The following is a 22,786-nucleotide window of genomic DNA, read 5'->3' as shown; positions in this document are numbered from 1 at the left end:
ACCCCACCCCACCTTATCTAAAATCAAATATTCATTAATTAGAAAAAGCATATCACAATGTCTTAGAGATGCTACAAGAGCAATGGCAATGTTGAAGAGGACAGAATCGTGACCTAAACATCCACTCATTCAGTACAAAAGCATTATGCCCTGTCTCTGCCCTCAAGGCATATATATCCAGGGAGCTTCAAAAAGTTCCTGGAAAAATAGAATTAAAAGATAATGGCCTCTATTTCCTTTAACTTTCCTCTTGTCCCACTATCATGTTCGGCCTTCATTTGGGTTTCAGTAATTCCTCTCAATTACATTGCCCTTGATCAAGCTCTACCAGGCATCCTATACCCTCCTTGCCATTGATTTTAGATCCCTTGTTGTTCCCTTGTCCCTGGGTTTAACACCTACTTCCTTTCCCCTGCCTGCCCTCCTCCCATTTCCCCCTGGAACCATGGGTCCTATTGTTTTTTCCTCTGGTTTATCTCACCTATCTTCTCTAGATAGACAGGGAGAGACAATAATAAGCACAAAAACAAGACAAACAAAACAAGAAAACCCAATGACAAAAAAAGGAAAGCCTATAGTTCTACGTCTGTTTGTTGAGGACAGAACTCGGAGGCAAAGGTCATTTATAGAGGTCTAAATACAGGCATGTACATTTGTAAATATATTCATATTAACGATGGGGAAATAGATCTATGTATATATATGTATAGGTTTCGAATTAAGGTAGCAGATGGATTTGGCCTCAAGTACTCCATCAACACAAGAACACTTTCTTCTAATAACCTGGCATTCCTTGATACTCACCTTCCCGACATGATCGCTGACCAAAAATTGGATGCATAAGAAAATTTGGTGACAAAAGCTAATGGTGCTAATGGTGCCCGGCTATCAAAAGACACAGCATCTGGGGTCTTAAAGGCTTGAAGGTGAACAAGTGGCCATCTAGCTCAGAAGCAGCAAAGTCCATATGAAAACAAGCACACCAGGCTGTGTGATCATGAGATGTCGATGGGATCACACATTAGGCATCAAAGACCCGGAACAAAAAATATCATTGTGAATGAGGGGGAGTGCAGGGTGGAGACCCAAAGCCCAAATGTATACAATTGGACATCCCCTTCCATAAGGGTCATAAGGAATTGACGAGCCAGTCAGAGTGAAGTACAGTACCGATGAAACATACAACTTGCCTCTAGTTCTATAATGCTTCCTTCTCCCCACTATCATGACCCCAATTCTACCTTACAAATTCGGCTAGACCAGAGCATGTACATGGGTACAGATAAGAGTTGGAAACACTAGGAATCCAGAACAGATAACCCCCTCAGGAATGATATTGAGAGTGGCGATATCAGGAGGGTAACTGTAAGGTGGGGAAGAAAGGGGGAACAAATCACAGTGATCTACATACAACCCCCTCCCAGGGGAGTGGACAACCAAAAAAGTGGGTGAAGGGAGACATCTTTCAGTGTAAGACATGAAAAATAATAATTTTTAAATTATCAATGGTTCATGAGGGAGGGAGGGAAAAAACGAAGAGCTGATCCCAAGGGCTCAAGTAGAAAGAAGATGTGTTGAAAATGATGGCAACATGTGTACAAAAGTGCGTGACTCAAGGGCTGGATGTATGGATTGTGATAAGAGTTGTAAGAGCCCCCAAATGAAAGAAGAAAAAAAAGATAATGGCATTATCCCGTGAACTTTTTGAAGCCACTTCATATTAAGCAAAAATTATTTCATCAAAGGGCAGTAAGTCGTACAGAAACCCAGGGCATTCTAAGAATTACCTCAGGGGCCTACTCTAGTATGGGAACTACTCCAAGAAATGGCATTCAAGGCGAGGCCTGAGGCTACGAGGGTGGGAGGAGAACGCCATCCCTGGGAGCCTGAGAGATGCTCCTGGGGTGGGAGCAAGCCTGTATCTGTGAGTAGCAGAAAGAACATGGGAGGGAGATGCAGCTCAAGAAAACGTGGGCTCCGCAGCACAAACAGGTAAACCAAGGATGTGTGAGAGAGCTTGAGGGTCGATGGGGGTGTGTGTCTGGGGAAGATGGAGAGTGATGAATCAGAACACTCAGGGTGAACTCCCAAGAGGTGGCCCTTAGACTGGGAGGGTCCCATCCTGTCCTATGTCAATGAGTCGGGGCGCGGGCTTGGAGGTACTATGAGGAGCTGAGCGAGGTCATCAGGACGATGTTTGCTTCTACTGGCAAGATCAAACACCTCCTCATTCCTATCACTGCTCTTGGCTAGCTTCTGATGGTTCCCTCTCCTCACCTCACTCTTCACAGGAGCTTTCTCTTCCTTTATTCCCCCGGTGCATTGCCCTAAACTGTAAAAACCACCAAGGAGCCAAGGGAAATTGAGAAATGTTGTTTCCCAAAAGGTTTCTTTAGTGATAACTGAGGCACCATCAAACCAGCCTAAGAGATTACTTCCTTTCTTGGTCCAGTCCATATTCCTATTCCAATATCAATACTGGGCCTCATTAGAATAGTCCGAAATCAGAGCCTGATTTGACTGGTTAGACAATGAGGCTTGATGTTGTTAATTAGATTTACAACCCAAACCAGTTTCAGTTGAGTCGATGCAGTCATTGGAACTCCAAGTGTGTCAGAGGACACCCGTGCTCCGTAGGCTTTCAATGGCTGATTCTGCAGAGACATTGCCAGGCCTTTTCCCCTTGTCACCTCTGGGTGGACTTAAACCACCAACCTTTTGGTTAGTAGCCAAGAGCATTAACTACCCACGATCCCCAAATTTGACTGGATTCCAGTTGTATTACATTACTTAATGAGTCAACTCTAGAGCTCTAAATTTGAAAAAAAAATCAAAGCATGTGATAAAATAAAAACATTTTGAAGTTAAAACATATGAGTAAATATTTGCATGAGGGGGTTCCAAAAAGTTCATTAAAAATTTCCAGTCAGGGTGCAGTCCAGCTCCGATGAAACATTCAATTTTCCTTTAGTTCTTTAATGGTTCCTCCCCGCCACTATCATGACCCCAATTCTACCTTACAAATCTGGCTAGACCAGAGCGTGTACACGGGAACAGATAAGACCTGGAAACACAGGGAATATAGGACAAATAAACTCCTCGGGACCAATATTGAGAGTAGTCATAACAGGAAGGGAAGGAAAGGTGGGGTTAGATAGGAGGAACTGATCACAATGACATATCTATAATCCCCTCCCAGGGGGATGGACAACAGACAAGGGGGTAAAGGGAGATTTGCCTCAAACCAGACATCACGGGATTTCTTAAATGTTGCTTCCCTGGAGGTTGACGGTTGATGCCAAGTACAATGCAATCCTTCACAACTTCAATTTCTTCACCGTTTTTCCTGGTGTTGTTTATGGGACCAGCTCTGGGGAGTTTCATTTCCTTGAAGTTCAGGTGTAATCCACGCAGCAGGGTTTACAGTCTTTGATCTTCACCAGAAGGTGCTTCAAGTCCTCTTAGTTTGGAGCAAGCAAGGTTGTGCCACCTGCAGTTAATGCGATCAAGAGTCTTCCTCCAATCCTGCAGACAGGTCTTCTTCACACAGTCCAGCTTCTTGGGTGATTTGTCCCGTTTACAGACTGAATTAGGAAGGTGAAGGGCGGCTGTGAAAAGGAGTTAACTGTCAGTGAATCAGGAACTGCCTCAGGCAGGCAGGTAGGTGGCAGGTGGCTCTGGCTTCCAAAGCACATCAAAGCCCTTTGTAACCTTTATGGGAGACAGAGGAGCTGGGAATGGCTCCATGGGTTCTGTAGATACCCAGAGGGACAGCTGTGGGGCGTTGGAAGTCACAAGGCTGGCTTGGGGGGAGGGGGGGAGACTTGCTGCTCTAAGCCTCAGTCTCTACCTCCCCCAGTTGGGCTGATAGGGCTCCTCTCCCAGGGCTTCCTGAAAAATTGGGGGAGAGCATTTACCTCGGTGCTTAGTACTGGGGTGAACGCAAGACATAATTGCTGATATTTGGCCAATTTAAACCAATGAAAGTGGCAATTTCATGTTTCAACCCATTACTGGTAGCCACTATTTTATTTTTTTACCTCGAGACCAACCTGCCCTCTGATAAGATCTTGATTAAATTGACCAGGTTAGGAGTTTCATTGTCTGAGAATGTGCTGTCAGTTAACTCTCCCTCAAGTGGAAGCAAAGAGGTAAAGAAGCAGGGATGGGGTGCGGGGTCCTAACAGCCAAATGCCACCCGCACCCCTGTAGATTTCCATCTGGCTGGTTCCCACGCAGAGTGCCCCCTTGTGTATCAGAGTAGAACTGTGCTACACAGGGCTTCCGATGGCTGGTTTTACGGAGGTGGATCACCAGGCCTTTCTGCCAAGGTGCCTCTAGGTAGAGTTGCGCGTCCATCATTTCGGTTACTAGCCAAGCCTGTTAACCATTCGCACCATCTAGGGACTCCTAAACCAGTAGCCGTGGATGTGATTCCAACTCATGGCAACACGCCAACCGTGGGCTGGAGGAGAGGGTTGACGAATGGAATCTAGACATGAACTGTGTCGATGTCAGTCTAAACAGCTCGTGACTCAGTCTAAACAGCTAAGACACTCACGTCTAAAAAGGTTACTGTGATAATACTGAGCCGAACCCACTCCACCGGGTCAATTCTGCCTCTTAGCGACTGTAGGACAGGGTAAAGCTGCTGCCTCGGGTTTCTGGGGCTGCAAGTCTTTAGAGCAGAGAGCTTCGTCTTTCTCTGCTGGGCGCCAACTGCTGACATGGCGGTTAGCGGCCCGATGGGTGACCTGGGCTGCTAATACAGGCTGCTTTTTTCTGAGCACTGATGCCAGGCCAGGGGCTAAGCCCTTTCCACACATTACCTCCTCCGGGCTGCCAACAATTCTGTGCTGTGAGTGCCGCCACATCCCTGGTTTTAGCACCTAATTTGGAGAGAGCAGGCTGAGAGGTGAAATAGCTCGCCCTAGGCAGGACGTGAGGATCAGGGCCTAGAGGTCTGGCTCCCATCTGCTCAGGATACTTACTCCTCCCAACCATCCCACAGTGTTCTCAGAGGTGGCCTTCGAAGGTGGCAAAATAAATTAGGGGGTGGGGTGGGGGGGAAATTGCTCGATCTGGTAAGCGCACTAAGAAGAGAGGGAGCAGAGGTTTCTTAAAGCCTGGGGGATGGTTGGCACAGGCAGTCATCACACACCTCACCCCTGGTGCCAGGCAGACGTTACCAGGACTTGCATGGCATAATTAGGGCCCTTTCATCCAGGAGTTTCAAAGGGCCCCGTCCACACTGATGGTGCCCCCAACCCTTATGAAGTTGTGAATGGGTTGATTTTAGGAGCATGTAAAGTCAGGTGAAGGGCACCCCCAGCTCAGGGGTGACACAGGGGTGACACAGCGTCAACCGCATTTATTAGCTGTCCTCAAAAGCTCGGCACAGGGCAACTCCGTGTTGAGGCAACAAACCAGGAAGGCTCCTGACAGCAAGTGTCTGCTTTACACGGCTAAGGGCAGCCAGTGGGGGAGGGGCGCTCAGGGGCAGAATTCTGACCCGGTGGCTGCAAGGCTGGGCTGGGTCGTGGTGATGCTAGTGAGGACAGCGCAGGACTGGGCAGTGTTCTGTTCTGCTGTCCATCAGGTCACTCTGAGTCGGAACCAACTTGATTGTCCTTAACAAGGACAACGATGACACGCAGGAGAGCTGGGCTTGATGCCTGGCCGGGCGCACCCACCACCTCTCTCCAAGGGGACGCTTGTGTGTGGTTGTGCTGATGACTGTTTCAGTGGAACTTCAGTCGAAGATGAACAAGGAAGAACGGCTTAAGGATCTGTTTTTGAACTCAAGCAAGGGACAGAGGATCACAAGTGTCTCCCTGAGTCTGAGACTCACTTGTCGGCAGCTGGACAACAACAGAGCTGCTGGTGGGGAGGGAAGCGAAGAGAAACTGCTTGGTGGTCCGGCTTCAACTTCTCAACATCACTGGGAGCTTTCCTAACCACCCCCACAGGCCCATTTTCTTCTGAAGAATGATTCCAGTTGATTTCACAGTAGGGTTCTGTGGAGACAGTTAATCCAGATCAGGGGTTCTACTGCCCCGCCGGGAGGCAGCACTCACACCCAGCCATGCCACAGACGGTCTTGAAGTGGCCTTGGGCCACCGCTTTCACTGGGGCATTGTTGGGTCTCGAGCCCCTTCACCAACAACCTCAGACGAGGGCTGATTCTTACAGGGTAAAACCTTATCAGTTCAGCCTCTCCTACACTGGGTAGGGTCTAGGCCTCAGTCTCCACTGTCGACTGGGTGGGAAGAAATACGTTAGGGGGGACTGATCCTGCTGGACAGCTCAGTTATCAGAGCGGGCCCAAGGCTTGGCCAAGGTCACCAAGTGTGCAAATGGCAAGGTCAGAGCAGAACAGAGTCTCCCCACAGATTGGTACCCAGTATTTTGTGGGTGAGGAAGTTCAAAGCCTTCCAACTGTCAGGAATCTTATACTTAGATAAACCTTTTGTCATTCACATCCGGACAATTAGGGAATGGAAAGGGGCACTACTAACCTACATAGAAAAGAGGCAAGAACCAGGACTTGTGGTCCTTCTACTCATTGCCGAGTCTCCAAATAGGGAGTGATTCTGGCTGAGGACAAACTCCCAGGCCAGCAGCAGGATTTCAAGCTTAGCTGCTTCTAGCCATGGCTCCAACAGGTCTAAAAGTTGGCGGAGGTGGTGAGGAGTGGGAAGGCTTAACCCAAAGCCAAAAAGCCTCTTCTCTGTTTTGGTTTTCCAGAGCAGACTTTTAAGGTCAGCAGGCCTGGCCTCGAGTCTACCTCTGCTACATAACTGCTGTGTGACTTCAGGGAAATTACCTTGCCTCCGAGTCTCAGCTTCCCCATCTGCAACATGGAGAGGATGGTAAACCTCATAGGCCGATGGAGTTCAATGAAAGGTGTTCCAACGCCATCCGACACGCAATATGACGAGGGTTCTAGCTGTTACTATGGTTCATTTTAGGCAATCGCTATTCTCCACAGAGCTCTGCTGGCACCACGATTTCCTGATCCAAGAACGCGTAATTTATTCACGACGATTCGGAGAAGGGTAACTGCACTAAGAAAAGGAGCCGAAGGCCAGAGGCAGGGCACCCTGGGTGTTGCTACGCAAGTGCCACCTCAGCTGGGAGCGCCTCTTCCCAGCTCTGCTCTGCTGCCCACAGCAGCAGCTCAACAACTCAACAACACTGACTCATCGCGAACCTACAGGACAGGGTGGCACTGCCCGTGAGTTACCAAGACTGTAACTGTTTACGGGAGTAGAAAGCTCTTTCTCCTGAGAAGCTGCTGGTGGTTTCAAACTGCCGACCTTGTGGATCACAGCCCAACATATAACCATTATGCCACCGAGGCTCCTCCTCCTGCCAACAAAAATCACAAAGACCAGCCAGCATTTGCTATTTAAACTCATCTCCCAGAATCCTTTGGGTTTAGAACTGCAACAAGCAGGTAAGTATCAACTCCCCCATCCTGGCCTGTCCTCAGAGTTACTCATCTCCAAACCAAGGGACGCAGCAGCTGACCCAGACTTTGCTACACGGTGGTACTGGGTTGGTTCCTGTCCCTGGAAGATTCAAGGAGTCGATGATGATGATGGCAACATATGTATAAATGTGCTTGATACAATTGATATATGGATTGTAATAAGAGCCCCCAATAAAGTGGTTCATATAGATCACTGTGTGTGTGTGTGTGTGTGTGTGTGTGTGAAGATTCAAGTGAGTCCCTGGATTAGCTCACTACTAACCAGAAGGTTGGAGGTTGAGTTCACCCAGAGGTGTCTTAGAAGTAATGCCCGACTATCTCTCTCTGAAGAATCCGTGAGAAGCGGAGGGGCACAGACGGTCCCATCCTGATGCTGACGGTGTTAACATGAGTCAGGGGAGCTTCATGGCAACTGGCACACTGGCAAAAATGCATCTCCTTGGAACCTCAGGGCTGACCTTACGTAGAAGCAAGGCCTCTGTAGGTGTACTCAATGAGGTCATGCTGGATCCCACCCACCAAACCAAATGCACTGCCTCCAGTCAACTCTATGGTGACCCTATAGGGCAAGGTAGAACTGCCCCTGTGGGTTTCCAAGACTGTGACTCTTTACGGGAGTAGAAAGCCTCATCTTTCCTCTGAGGAGCAATGGGTGGTTTCAAACTGCTGACCTTGTGGTTAGCGGCCCAACTCGTAACCATTGCACCACCAGGGCTCCTCATGCCGGACTGGATGGGCCTTAGATCCAATGTTCGGTGTCCTGAGGAGATGCGGACACAGGATACACCCAGAGACGGAGAGTCCAGCAAAGCTGTCCCAAGCCAAGGAATGCCCAGGGCTGCCGGCCACCACGAGGGGCTAAAAGAAGCAGGGCAGATTCTTCTCAAGAGCTATTGACCTCCTGATGGTCACTCACCTTCTCTAATAGGGAGGCATTCCTCCCCACATGACTGTCACTTTCACATTAAACGCCCAGTGTCAGGGAACAGAAAGGGGCTTGCCGAGAGGCTGGCACAGCGTAGGCACTGGGGGGAAACACACCAAGCCCAGGGTCCCCAGGTTGATTCTGACTCATGGTGGCCCCATGCATTACAGAGTACAACTGCTCCATTGGGTGTTCTTGGCTGTAAACCTCATAGAAGTAGGTCAACAGGCCTTTCTTCCGAGGTGCCACGGGTGGGGTTTGAACTGTCAACCTTTAGGTAGTAGATCAGTGCAAACTGTTTGTGCCGCCAAGAGCCTTAGTACAGCACATACTTCATTTGAACCCCAGTGTCACCACCCGATAACCATGCAGCTCCGAGCAAGTTAACAAACCTCTCTGTGCCCATTTATTCACATGCCACATGGGTTTATAATAGTACCTACTGAATGGGACTTCTGTGAGGATCGGCACAGCCTGGTCTATGCCATGATTACGCTGAGTACTAAGCGACTATAAACTGCCCGTGGAAGGAGCCTGGGTGAGGCCCTCTACTTTCCTGGCAGGACTGACAAAGGCTCCATGGAAAAGGGGACAACTGAGCAGAGGCTAGGTGGCCGGGTGGGATTTCCGAGGGCAGAGACAGGGGCAGGGAGGGAAGGGAAGCTTCCGCTTCCTCACCTGGATGAGATGGGCCTGACACTGTGGAGGGCCTGCCCAGGTGATCACACTACAGAGAGCGTTCTGGGAGGTGAAGCCAGGTCCCTCTGACTCCAGAGTGCCTTTTCCTTACATGGTGCCAAATGCTATCTCGAAGGCTGGGTACTGGGGAACATGCCTTTCCCACCTTCCGTGGAGACTGTCAGCTGCTTGAGGGGAGGACATAGATCCATGCTCCATATAACCTCCACCCCACCCAGGCCAAGCACGGATATAGTAGGCGCTCACTTAAATGCCGGTTTGCTCAGTGGAAGCCCCTTAGGCCTGACTCTTCCAGGCTGAGGCACAGTGCCACGTGCCCATGCCTCCTGCATAGCTCAGCCTGTTGGTCTCTTTTCAACACACGGAATCCACTCCCCACAGGGCTGGGAAGCAGCAAGACTGCAGCTCGGAGGCAAGCTGCTTACTCCAGCCTTCGTTCCACTCGTCAAATCAGACCTGACACCCCTTAACTTTCTCCTTGCCCTGAAGGTATGAGATGCTCTGAGGGTGGAGGAAAGGGTATTCTGCCCCGTTCACGAGGCCTGCCCACAGGCTGGGAGCCCTAGAACCCATGTTTATTGATGACCACACTCACTGGGCCAGGGTAGATACCTGCTGCAAGCTACCTGCATATCAGCTCTTCCTCTTTGGAGGGTTCAAGGTGATTCCAGTGCCTTCCGAGTCTTCTTGCCCTTCCTGCCCCATGAACCACCCTGTTTCTCTGATCCAAGTTACCTTCTGCAACCAAAAGTACGGCGACAACCTTCCCTCAAATTCCAAGCCCTCTTTCCTAGCCAAAGCAGAGCAGCCTTCCCCTGGGCCTGCGCACCTCCATCTGGGCCTCTGTGCACCACGCGGCACTTCTAGTCAAGCACTTCCGGCATGCTTAGCCTGTGCTGTTCCGTGCTTTTTCTTGACCCCACAGCATGAAAGGGAGGGCGGGAGGACTGGAGTACCAGAGAAGAGGCAACGGAAGCGAAGGCCTGTGTCCAAAGCCACGCAGCTAGGAAGGGGCAGAGCTGAGATTCGAACCCAGGGCTGCTCTCTCTCCCTCACTGGTACTCCTCAGCCAGCCCAGAACTGTTTGTTCACGTGCCTGTCTACCTCTTCCATTCTTGAGCTCTCGCGCTGTCACCAGGACGTCTTTATCTTGGCCCTGGCATGAGCTATCCCATGATCAAACATGTGACTGAGGTGGAAGCTTCTTAGAAATTCCGTCAGGGAGATGGTGTGCTTCTTGCATGACGTGATAAGTGGCGTGAGACTGGGACGTTCAGAAGTGGAAGTGTCCCTGTTTTCAGGTGCTGTCCAGCTAGGATGACAGAATCGGTGGGGAGGGAACCCTAGCGGATCATGCAATCTAGAAACTCCCACACCTGGCTGACCACTCACCTGAGGAGCTTTTGGAAGTACAGATTCTGAATTCTCCATCTGCCGGATCCCCATGTTCAGGGAGTGGGGCTGAGGCAGCGAGAAGAGAAGGGCCCAGCGTTCTGTATTTTCTAAAACCTCCCCGGGGAGTTCTGGTGGTCAGCAAAGATTGACAGTCATCCACCGACTCATCCACTCATTCCACAGGGCAGAACCCGAGGCAGAAAGAAGGGATAAGATTTGTCCACAGGCCCTCAGCCAGAGAGAACAGAGCTGGGCCCAGAACCCTGGTCTCCCCATTTTCCGCCTGACGCTCTTCCCATCATAGCTCCCCAGGGAGGAAAAAAGACTAGCTTTCATGGGAAGACCAAGGAACGAGATGTCCACATCAAGTAAAGCATGTCACCATGGCTCTGAAACGGCTGTGACTTTGAATACTAATGATCAGGTCCTAATGGGCATGACAGATTCTGCCTCCAATACTATCGTCAGCCCTCGCTCTGCTCTGGAAGAAGTTTACCTCCAGACAAATTTCCATACACACAGATTCTGCCTAAGGCGTCCTGGTGGTGCAGCTGAGTGAACGCATGGGGCTGCTACTTGAAAGGCCGGCAGTTTGCATTAGCCAACTCCTCCATGGGAGAGTGTTGAGCCAGTCTGCACCAGTACAGGGTCCCGGCCTTGGAACCCTGTGGGGCAGGTCTACTCTGTCCTACAGGGTCATTACAACCGTGGGTTTGGTTTTGTGGGCAGATTCTGCCTACCTGGTCAGTTGTAACTAAAAAGACGTGAGCTCTTTAGCTTACCCTTTTTGGGAAGAAGCCCTGACAAATACCCTTCTGAAGAGGAGGCTCAATGTCGGTAAATTCTCAGAGGAAGGGGTCACTTAATAAACAAAGCCCCTGCTCTGCCCTGCTCCCTTCTTTAGCATGCTGTGGTGACTTGTGGCACAAGAGTGTGGCACGGACAGAGAGAGCACTACAGGAGGAGCCAGCGGCCAGTGCAGTACAATGGCGAGGCCCACGGGCCACACAGTCGGATCCAGATTTAAGTTCTGATTCCCTGACTTACTAGAGGGACCAAATCACCTCTGTGTAAAGTAGGGGAAGATGATAGAGATAACAGCGAGCTCTTGAGACCCTTTGAGCATTATGCACAGGTCACTGTTCACCTAACTACCCTCATAACCATCCTGAAGGCTGCATCCCTGGCTCATAGACGAGGAAGACAGATCTACCATATATTTTACTACGAAGGCGACAGGAGAAAATGCATGGAAGAATAAGCAGTGTCCTTGGGAGAGAAAAAAAGCTCTGTGAATATTGCTATTATTACATCATTATTAGCTAAGCCAAAGCAATGTTGCCAACTTCTTGGATGGCGCACACAGTGAAGCACTCAGTCACTAGCTGAAAGGTTTATAGTTGAAACCCATCCAGAGGCACTTGGAAGTGAGACCTGTCAATCAGCTTCGGAAAGGCCACACCCTTGAGAACCCCATAGAGCATGCTTCTATTCTGACACACACAGGGTCACCATGACTCGGAATCGACTCTCTGACCACTATGAGCAACGACAAAATCATACCCGTCTGCCTCCACACCTGCTACACCATCTGCCCTATGCCACAGGCCACCTCCTTGGCCTCACGTTTTCTGATCTCTAAAAGGAGATGAGGGGGGTCCAGTACCTCTAAGGCTTTCTTTAACTCTTGGGTAGCATCGGTCCGAAGAAAAGCATGATTTTAGATCAATTCAAGTCTTCAGATGCTGCACTGATGGGTGTTCAGCACCATGGGTTTGTGATATAAAAAAAAACAACATTTAAAAAAAAACGTCTGTCCCCTTTGGCACACTAATAGTAATTCTACACTAATGTTAATGACATATTAGTCACAGCACTATGATTATGCCTAAGGAATATATCTCATTCCTTAGGTTATTGAATGAGGACAAAGATTTATATCTGGGGATATTCATTGGAGCATTATGTATGCTCACCCGAAATGAGAAGCAGCCTGGACATCCCATGGCACAGAATTTACTGAGCAAATTCAGATAGGGCAGTTCATCAGCGTATCGGGAAACGATTAAAAGGGCATGCTTTCAATCAGGATTTAACGATGTGGCAAATACTCCATGAACAAGGTAAGCAATATGATCAAGATGGAAGACCTCCTGTACATCGTGACCCATTGGTAACATCAGAGTGGCGAAGGAAAGATAACAGACATGTGATTACAGGTTATGGGCAACTGATGCTTAAAAACCCAAATATACACAGGGAAAGCACACCAGCCTGTGTGATCACAAGGTGCCAAAGGGATCAGTAATGAGGCATCAAAGAACAAAAAATCATATCATTGTGTGCTCACCTCCCTGATAGGATCACTGCAGACAAATGGGTGCATAAGCAAATGTGGTGAAGAAAGCTGATGGTGCCCAGCGATCAAAAGATATAGTGTCTGGGGTCCCCTTATGGAATGGTCTCGGGGAGGAGATGAGCCAGTCAGGGTGCAGGGTAGCAACGATGAAACATACAACTTTTCTCTAGTTCCTAAATGCTTCCTTCCCACCCACTATCACGATCCCATTATCATGATCTCAATTCTACCTTACAAATCTGGCTAGACCAAAGGATGTACACTGATACAGATAGGAACTGGAAACACAGGGAATCCAGAACAGATGGTCCCTTCAAGACCAGTGGTGAGAGTGGTGATACCGGGAGGGTGGGGTAGAGAGGGGGAACCAATGATAAGGATCTACGTAAACCTCCCTGGGGGAAGGACAACAGAAAAATGGGTGAAGGGAGACATTGGACAGTGTAATATATGACAAAATAATAATTTATAAATTATCAAGGGCTCATGAGGGAGGTGGGAGCGGGAAGGGACGGGGAAAAGGAGGAGCTGATACCAGGGGCTTACATGGAGAGCAAATGTTTTGAGAATGATGAGGGTAACGAATGTACAAATGTGCTTTATACAATTGATGTATGTATGGATTGTGATAAGAGTTATATGAGCACCCAATAAAATGATTAAAAAGAAGAGAGAAAAATCCAAATAGAATGACCTATTAGTCATCTTCTCAGATGTTTCCCTGCCTCCCTGCCTTTTCAGGAGTTTAATAGACAAGTCTCTTGATGACCTGTTCTGCTGCGTGTGTGGCCGTGTGTGTACAGGGTCTTTATGTGTCCAGCTAGAGGTATGCAGACCCTGGGCACATCTGGCAGCTCATGCTACACTGTGCTACTTTCTAGTTAGATGCTCACATAACATTCACTTACACACACAAACACATACACACAGCCCTTGCCTTGTAGGAGAAGGCAACTTCGCTCACGGAGACAGCACTGCTGGTGGGCGGGAGTTGCCGCAGCTGCAGGTCTGCGCCCTGGGCTCCTTCCATGGTGGTCTAATTGCACATCCCATCAGCCTGGGCTTGGTGGCAGGAACTCCTACTCAGTGGGCCCACAATGCCAGCAGCCATCTCTCCTGGTGGGGTTCATCCCCTTCCACCAGCCATTGCCTCTTCACTTCCGGGCCCTTGTCATGGAAGAACAGGGAGCTGCTTTCGATGTCTCTGCAAGCCGACAGCCGAGGGCGAGGTTTCCAGTTCTGGTGGTGCCCTAGGGCAGAGAGGAACATTAAAAATGCATGCAGGGTGAAGCGCGGGGCCCAGTTTTGTTACTTGAGAACACCAATACAGCATCCATACCAGTACACAGCATGATGAGCACGGCCATTGAACAAATTGTACCATTCGATCATTTGGGTCCCTTCGTAAAGACATGACTTATCGACCCCAAGGTTTTCTCCCTGGCTTTTCAAAACCTCCTTTCCTCTCAGACTTTGCTCCCTGACACTCATGACATCCTCATTCCAATCATACTTTATCCACAAGGCTCCTCCGAGTGTAAGGAGATACTACGGAGGACTACTTCTGAGGCCTCCAAAAATAAATCCCACAAAAATAGAGCCATTTGGGACCCACCCGTCTGGTGGGTGGCTAGGGTCACAGGCAAGAATCAATGAGAAGTGATCTTCGTGGAAGATGGAAGAACTGGCCGAGGGCCAAAGGTCAGTTGGCGGAGGTGAGGTGGCACTGGGTTGCAAGGTAGAGGCCCCGTGTGACTGGTCATTTCCCCTCTCAGAGACTCAGTTGCTTTGCCTGTAAAGCGGGGCAACAATGTAGGCGCAAGTACAATTAACCATCATCATTCATTCCGACTGCATTGGACCATGACTGTGAGCGCTTCCCAAACTTTTCCACCAAACAGCTCCCTGTGCTCTTTAAGGCACAGCCACAACACTCTACCACAAGTGCTAAGGGTTTCTTAAGGTTTTTTGGACTGATTTTTAAGAATCATACTGTGTAGTGATGAACTGCTTTGCCTAAAATAAATTGGCCTGTTGTCTTTGGTTCTAGAGAGGTAAGCCTTGATATTCCTGGGTAACCAAGGTACCTTTCTTGTTTAAAACTGCCAGATAACATTTGAGAATTTGTGCAAATGAGGGAGGCAGGGGAGAAGGGCCAGTCTCCCAACCTTAGGAAGAAAGAGGGGCATGTGGTGAGTTCCATAAGAGGCCCCTGAGCACGAATGTTCCCTGAGATTCCTGGTTGGCCCATGAGTGTCACGTATCCCTGTGGGCATGGAGCTCCATGCCAGGACCCTTCCTGTGCACACAGACTTCTCCCTAGGGGTCTCCTCGTTTGTATAATTTTTTTTTACTATGATAAATTAGTAGTTGTAAGTAAGGTACAAAAACCACTGGCATACTTGCAATCTATGAATCATCCGAGTTTATCAAACCCAAAGGAAGCAGGAGAAGCCAACAGACAAGGAGGCTGGGGTGCTGGGTAGACTCCCCAAGCTTGTGACCTTTTAATGTGTGTGCTCTGACCTAGCTCCAGATGGCTAGGGTCAGAGAAATGATGCCTGGGCAGCTGGTGTAAAGGACACGGTTCTTTTAGCTGGTGAGCTCCAACCCAGCTCAGATAGCTAGAGTGAGTGAATGAGTGAGTGAGTGATGAGATGGTGAGGTCTGAATTCATTCCAAGTGGGGATTGGAGTCAATGGTGATCCTGACCACCAGTTAGCAATGAAGGTGGAATTAACCACTGTGTTCATAGTTTATGTGCAAACAGATTTGGATTTCACGGCATAATCTATATTTATTTGAACAGAAGAATGTTCTAAATTGTTTTTGATCTGTCATTTGCTACTTATTTTAGCGTATTCAAGCCATCTGAATGCTCAACCAGCTTCCTTGGCTATTAACATGGATCACATTCCTATCCCATAGGCTACTGTAAGCATTTGGTGAAAATAAGGCATGTAGAACCTAAATTCATGCAGTGTCTAACTACCTCGAGTTATCAATGAGTGCCAAGTATTATTTGCCTTTATTTTATCCTTACTATTTTAATTATTTAAATCTACCCACAAAACCCCCTTTGTCTGGTGCATTCACCCAGTAATTATTATTGAGGGCTGGCTACGCTATGGAAGAAAACCGCCTCTTGTGTCTTGTAGCTTCCAGGGGCCTCTGCAGTCCAGGCTCTCTGGCCCGTGGGTGTGAACAGCACAGTTCTGTCAGGTGGGCTAACAGGCCTAACAGGCCGGGGGCGGGGGGGGGGCGGCAAGCAAGCCCCCACTGGGCCCTAGTCTCAGTTTCTCAAGGTCCTTACGCGTAAGTCGCCGCACCGCTTCCAGATCTGGTGATGCGTTCAGGGCTCAAGACACACTCCCCAGGCAACTTCTCCAAGTCTTGGCTCATACTATTCCCAGACCTCTTTGCCTGTAAAGTCCTTATGAATATGTGTTTACTCCCTTATGAAAAACACAGTTATTCTTCATTCTGCGTGTGTGTGCGTGTGTGTGTGTAAAGCATTCTTGTGTCACAGTCCTGCGTCCTTGTGTGCGCAAAAGGAGAACGCAGGAAAGGGCAGTGGCCTAGGGCTCTCTCTGCCTCTTAACGGGCCACTCAGGGAAGGCAGGTGCTGTGCAGTTCCTCCCTCGAGAGATCTAGCCCCCAAACCAAAACACCAAACATGGCCATAGGCTCACAGATCGAGCCCAGACACTGGCAAAATACAGGCCTTTTAGGCACTGTGGCCCCTCCACAGCAAAGCATGCTTCAGCCAGGCCTAATCAGCCAGTTGCCTGAGCTGCTACAGCAAACAGATATGCCCAGCCCCACCCACACGCCGGTGAAAGCAAACAGGCCTTGGGAACTGGCCGGCTGGCCGGCTGGAATGGGAATCCTGCCTGAATTCAGCCCAGCTGGTTTGTCCAGGTGGTATTTTGTGGTATGGCTTTGGGTTGCTGTTGTTCTGGTGCATTCAAGAAGCAGCCTCCCCTCTGCTTCAGAAAAGCCGGGGTGGGGGTGGGGCGGGGCTCTGAAGCCTCTTCTGCAAAGCCAGCTGTCTCTCCGCTGGGGACGGCCACCGAGGCGCCCTGCAAGTGGCACTCCTTGTAAGGCAGACATTCTCGATTTCAAAGCGCTCTTCCACGTCTGACAACTGCCCAAACTGGCAAGCAGCCAGCTCTCTGAGGCACATGGCCACTGGTTTTAATCCATTAGGTACCTGCTTCCGCCCCTCTCCCTTCTATCTCCTCCATTGATTTCACCGATCCCTTAGAGCAGGTTGGAGGGCATCATGGTTTGAAGAGGTCAAGCAACCTCTCTGAGGGCCTATGGCTGCTTAAAGTAGGGTCTGTATTAGACTACGGGCTTATCTGAAAACAAAACAACAAACGCGCCCTTCCCCACCCTTCAACTTCTAGCTGAGGAGCGTCGGGGCCACGCCAAAGGCTTGGCTTTGCTAAGGGCTACCGTCTTCACGCCCCGGCGGCAGCCAGGGCGTCCCTCCACCCCACCTGCTAGCCCCACCGTCTGCTATGGCCAGGACGCCCCAGCCCCACGGGCGGGCGAGGGATTGTGGCAAAGTTATTCGGTTTCACTTCCAGATTCGGCAAAGCCTGGCACCACCATTATTCAGGCATAGCCATGCTTCCTCTCCTGTCACCTCGATGTCCGAGTTTGGAGGCAAAGGGCCCTAAACTGACAAGGTTAGTGACAGCAAGCAAGAAGAAACGGGTGTTTATCCGCGAAGCCCGCCGATCATTACTCACGCATGAGAGGTTCGTTTAAAAAAGCAAAAAGGAAAGCTGAATTCAAGTCCCTCTCCCCCGAGTCTTGATCACTAACTCACCCGTAGCGTCTTTTCTAAGGTCCACCTGTCAGAGGTTTCGGAGAAAGGAGTAGGATTCTTCGGTGCAACCCGGAGGCGCGGCCTCCTTAATTCCTTCCTCAGCTCGGGACTGCCCAGGCGCCGCGGGGCCGGCTTTCCGAGGCCGAGAGCTGATTGGTCAGGCCGCCTGCCAATCAGAAGCTGGCCGGGACTCCGCGCAGGGGAGTGGCTGCGAGGAGGAAGTGGGTGGGACGGCACGCGGCGTTGGCTGCGCTACCAAGGTTGCTTGAAGAGCAGCGCAGAGACCTGGAGGGGCGGAGCCGGGCGGGCGCGTTCGCGCTCACCTGCAGTGGTCCCCTCTAGCGGCCGCACCCCCACAGCAGGCCCCAAAGAGCTCAGGTGGTCGGGCAGGTGAGCTTGGCTTTAGCTGCTAGCCAGGTGTCCGCCCTCCTTCCCTCTAACCCACCCCACCTCTGGGGCTTGCTCGCTGACACCCCCACCCCACCCCCGCTCTCATTATGTATTCCGTCCTTACCATCCCTCCAGGTCTATTATCCCCCCCCCTCCCGCCCCGCGCCCGGCCCCAAGCCTTCTAGAGAATTCCCCAGCTGCCTTCCCAGAGAACCGGTTGGCCTTCCCGCAAGCTCCTGGCCAAGCAATACTTAAAGTCTTACAATGAGTCTGGCACTTGATTTTTTATTTCCAGAATGTGTCGTTGTGATCGTGAGCTAACGTCAGGCGCTTCGCAGGTGACGAAAAGTTTTTCATCACTCGACGTGCCTTTGAGTTTCACTTCAGTCTCACAGGCGGGGCATTATTGCTGAGCCCGCCTCCGTTTTGGAGATGAAGAAATGACGTTTGGGCAGAGACCAGATCCTGAGGGCGAAGAGCTGCGCAGTGAGGCCGGCTTATTTTAGGAACTGTGGTTGTGCGAGGTTGTGGGGGGGCGGGGGGAGCGGCATAGGGGATGCGATGGGAGGGACTGATACTAAGACGTTTGGGTCCCGCACTGGAGAGTTTCAAGCAAGGGGGTGACGAGGTCACAGTACCTGCCCTGAAACACGTGGAATAGGCGATATAGCTGCCCAGGGGTCATCCATCTAGCCCCTCGCCCCCCCCCCCCCCCGCTTTGCTACGATGAACAGCTGCTTGGGTGCATGTTATCCGTTCCCTCCCAAGGGGCTTGCAGAGTGAGCAACGTTCCAAGGCCTGTAGTCTATTACGAGGTTTGTGAGGGTTGCCCCACCCTGCCCCATCCCCACAAATCCTTACGTAGGAAACTTACCTGAGCCCCACCATTCCGGTGGTTTCTCTGCCAGTTTCGCAACTCCTCTAACGGTTGGCCAGCGGCTTCTCATGCTAAAGAGACAAGGGATGCCATTGGCCGGCGTTACCCAGGCAGCGGACAGAGACAGACTTGAGAATGTTAGCCTCCTGGTTACCATAACGACGAAGAGATCGGGCCGGGCCAGTTTTATTCAACCCCGGGACCCTAGGAGGTTGAAGAGCGTTCCAGTTAGCGAAGGACAGTCGAAATTGTGGGGAGGAGCACGGCCCGTCGCCTAAAGAGCCTGCTGGGCATGGGGAGTCAGGTGAGGCACCTGGATGGGCGCGGGATTCCCGCACGGAGTTTAAGTGGTTCCCCAGGGCCGAGGGAGTGCCCCTTCCTCCAGGTGTGTCCTCAGCGCCCCACCTGCACAGTAGCTTCTCAGAGCTGTTGTGAGGACGGCAGGAGGCCGTGGCGCCTCTGGGAGTGGACAGACATTTGGGGGGGGTCCAGGTGCTGGCAGTGGGTGTACTTAAAATTCCAGGTCCCCTCTGGGGCTCTTGGGTGTTTCATGCCTGCCCTGCTCTGGGCCTCCGTAGATAAAAAGGTAAGATTAAAACCTGAGAGTGGTTTACAACACGGAAATGCTCTCAAGAGGTATGCTATCATTATTGCTAAATGGCCCCCAAAGTACATATGGACATGATGGCTCATACAAGTGCCATTAAACTACGCACATGGTTTCATCGATTGATATGTCCTATGCCACATGTAACTGTAAATACATAAACCATGTGATCATACTGTGTTGCTGCTGGTAGGAGCCATGGTGTTGGTTGTATGTACAGCAGAAGGACTCACGCCAGGTCCTTGGCCATCCACAGTCATTCCTATGTCGAAGCCCATTGCGGAAGCCACTGTGTAACCCTCTACTCTAATGTCCTTCAGGAGACTGGTTCCTCCTGATGACGTGTCCACACTGTGTGAGGTCAGGTCTTGTGTCCTTGCTTCTAAGAAGCATTCTGGCTTTATTTCTGCCGAGGTACCTTTGTTTGACAACAATTCCAAGGCATCAATCTGCCCCACTGTCACATGTATGTGCGACTATTGAAAGTACGTGGCTTGAGTTAGACGCACCTTAATCTTCGAAGTGACATATTCATGTTTGATTGGCTCCATGGAGTATGTAATTTGATTTCCCGACTGCTGCTTCCATGGGAGTTAGTTGTGAATCCAAGTAAAAATGAAATCTCTGACAACTTCAATCATTCCATAAACATTTGAGGAGCAACCATTATGTACTGGAAACTGCCATGTTCGGGAGTGAAAAGTGCTTTAGAAAAACACGGCAGATCACAGGTGACTCTGAAGAGAAGGTAGTCATCCCTGAGAACGTTTGAGTTGACCTGAGGGTGCTGCCCAATATAGTGAGAGAGAGGAACCTTCCCACCCACCCCTAAACAAACTCAATGCCACCCAGCTGATGCCAGCTCGTAGCCACCCTATGGGACAAGGCAGAACTGTCCCTGTGGGTTTTCAAGACTGTAAAGCCCTGTCTTCGTCCCTCAGAGCAGCCGGTGGTGTCAAACTGCTGACCTTGCAGATAACAGCCCAACAAGTAACTACCGTACCATCATGGCCCCCTAACCTCTAGACTACGATAGGAGGAAGTATTTCAGATTACAAGAGGGCTTCAAAAAGTTTGTGTAAAAATTTACACTCTCTTTCAATTCCACTTTCCCATGATATCTTTGAAGACACTCCTACTACCGTAGTCATATAGAACAGGGATTTCTAAAACTGTTTGACCAGACCCATCGTAAGAAATACGTTCTTTATTGTCATGCACACACACAAGAACTCTGTTGGTGCTATCAGGTAAGTATTGGTCTGGGAATGGAAAGATTGGCAGTTCAAACCCACCAGCTGTTCCTCGGGAGAAAGATGAGGCTGTCATCAGTTTCTGTAAAAATTTACAGCCTAGGAAATCCAAGGTGAGTCGCTGCTATGAGTTGGAATCAACTCGATGGCAGTGAGTTTGTTTTTTGTTTTTACACACCCGAAAAAACTGAAACGAAACTTCTTAAGAGTTTATAGCAGTGGTTCTCAGCCTGTGGGTCACCACCCTTTTAGGGGTAGAAGGACCCTTTCACAGGGGTCGCCCGATTCGTAACAGTAGCAAAATTACAGTTATGAACTAGCAACAAAAATAATGTTATAGTTAGGGGTCACCACAACATACACGAGGAACTGTATGAAAGGGCAGCAGCATTAGGAAGGTTGAGAATCACTGGCTTAGAGGCGGTGGCCTAGATTTTGAAAATCACCAGGGTGGTAGAAGAGCGAGACTTATGAGCGGGTTGTAGGAAAGCCAGCTTTGTTACAGGGAAAGATTTTCTAACAATTAAAAATGCCATCAGAGATTTTCAAACTGAGATCTGAGGAACCCTGGTATTTGGTGGTGATTCAAAGCTGCCTCAAACATTTGCATTCTATTTTAAAAGCTGTATATAGTGCCTTAATTTAACAAAACCAACCACACCTATGCCGCCGCCACCGCCCATTGTGGTCTAGTGCTAAATGTCAAAGTTTAGCCTGTTGGAGGCCGCCAACTTTAATTGCATGCTGCATGGATGTTAGAGTGGTTAAGGGTAAGCAGGAGTTGGTGGCCTGGTTTCAAAGCCTGATTATACCTCTTACTACCTGTGTGGCCTTGGCCATACACTCAGGGGCTCCTTCTGTGCTTTCCAAAGCAAACAAACAACTCACAGCCATCAAGCTGATGCCATCGCATAACAACTATATTCAAAACCTTAAGGCAACACTAAAATAAAACATAAGGTGTATTCAAAAGGTGGAAAACTAATAAAAATGAATTTTGGAGCCCCCTCATAAGTGGAGTCATTAAAAAGCACTCATTAAAAAGCACTCATTTAAGGCAAGGAGAAGGAACAAAGAGCAGATAGACAAGCTAACGAAATGGTAGATTTAAATAATGCTGAACAGGTTTCAACTGGGTTTTTAGATTAAGGTGATGGAGCAAGAAAGGCCTGGAGATGTATGTAAAACCGGCCACTGCCAAGCCCATGGATCACATTGCCCTGGTCTATAAGTGTTCACGGGGTGGTGCAGGTCTAGACGTGTTTTGCTCTGTTATGCATGGAGTTGCTGTGATTCACGGGCCAACTTTGACAGCAGCCAACAACAACAACATCAATTACTTAATGAAAATGTAAACAGTCTAAAGACTCCAATAAAAAAGCAGACCCAACCATTTGTTGTCTGGTAGAGAGTTCCCTTCACTGTAAAGACAGGTAGATTAAAAGTCAAAGTGTAGAAAAAGGTACAGTGTGCTAACAGGAGGTGTGACAACACTAAAGTGACCATAGTAGTGTCAGAAGAAGTAGACTTGAGAAGAAGGAATATTACCAAAGGCAAGGAGTGGAATTTCATAATGATAGGAAATAAACTCATCAAGGAGTGCCCACTTAATAATAATACTTTAAATTCCTTGGTGGCCCAGCCACTTAAGTGCTCAACTACTAGGAAAGGTTGTGTTTCAACCCACCCAGAAGAGTCTCGGAAGATAGGCCTGGCAGTCAGAGTCTGAAAGGTCATAGCTGTTGAAAACCTAGTAGGTCTCTGGAAAGTTCCCCAACTATTAAATTAAGCAGCAGATTTCTCAGTAAACCATGTGCCAAAAGAAATTGCCAAGGAAAATAGAAGGTATTTTTAAACTAAAGACAAAACAAAACATATCAAAGTGTTTGGGATGCTACTCAGACAGTGTTTAGAGGAATACTTATATTAAGTGCTTTATATTAAGA

At 49.4% G+C, this 22,786-nt stretch overlaps 1 protein-coding gene across 1 annotated transcript in view; it reads right to left on the bottom strand.

The window, feature by feature from the left end:
- Positions 1–17,831, bottom strand: part of NIPAL3 (NIPA like domain containing 3) — a 53,239-nt gene extending 35,408 nt beyond the window's left edge. The window contains exons 1-2 of the mRNA XM_075552519.1: positions 17,714–17,831; positions 13,811–14,123 (exon numbers count right to left, since the gene is read on the bottom strand). Coding sequence (XP_075408634.1) covers positions 13,811–13,903 — 93 coding nt within the window. The 5' untranslated portion in view covers positions 13,904–14,123; positions 17,714–17,831. The remainder of the gene's footprint in view (positions 1–13,810; positions 14,124–17,713) is intronic.
- Between the last annotated feature and the right edge of the window lie 4,955 nt (positions 17,832–22,786).

The sequence above is a fragment of the Tenrec ecaudatus genome, chromosome 1, assembly GCF_050624435.1.
Source record: "Tenrec ecaudatus isolate mTenEca1 chromosome 1, mTenEca1.hap1, whole genome shotgun sequence".
Classification (NCBI taxonomy): domain Eukaryota; kingdom Metazoa; phylum Chordata; class Mammalia; order Afrosoricida; family Tenrecidae; genus Tenrec; species Tenrec ecaudatus.
This window is presented reverse-complemented; position numbering and strand designations above follow the sequence as displayed.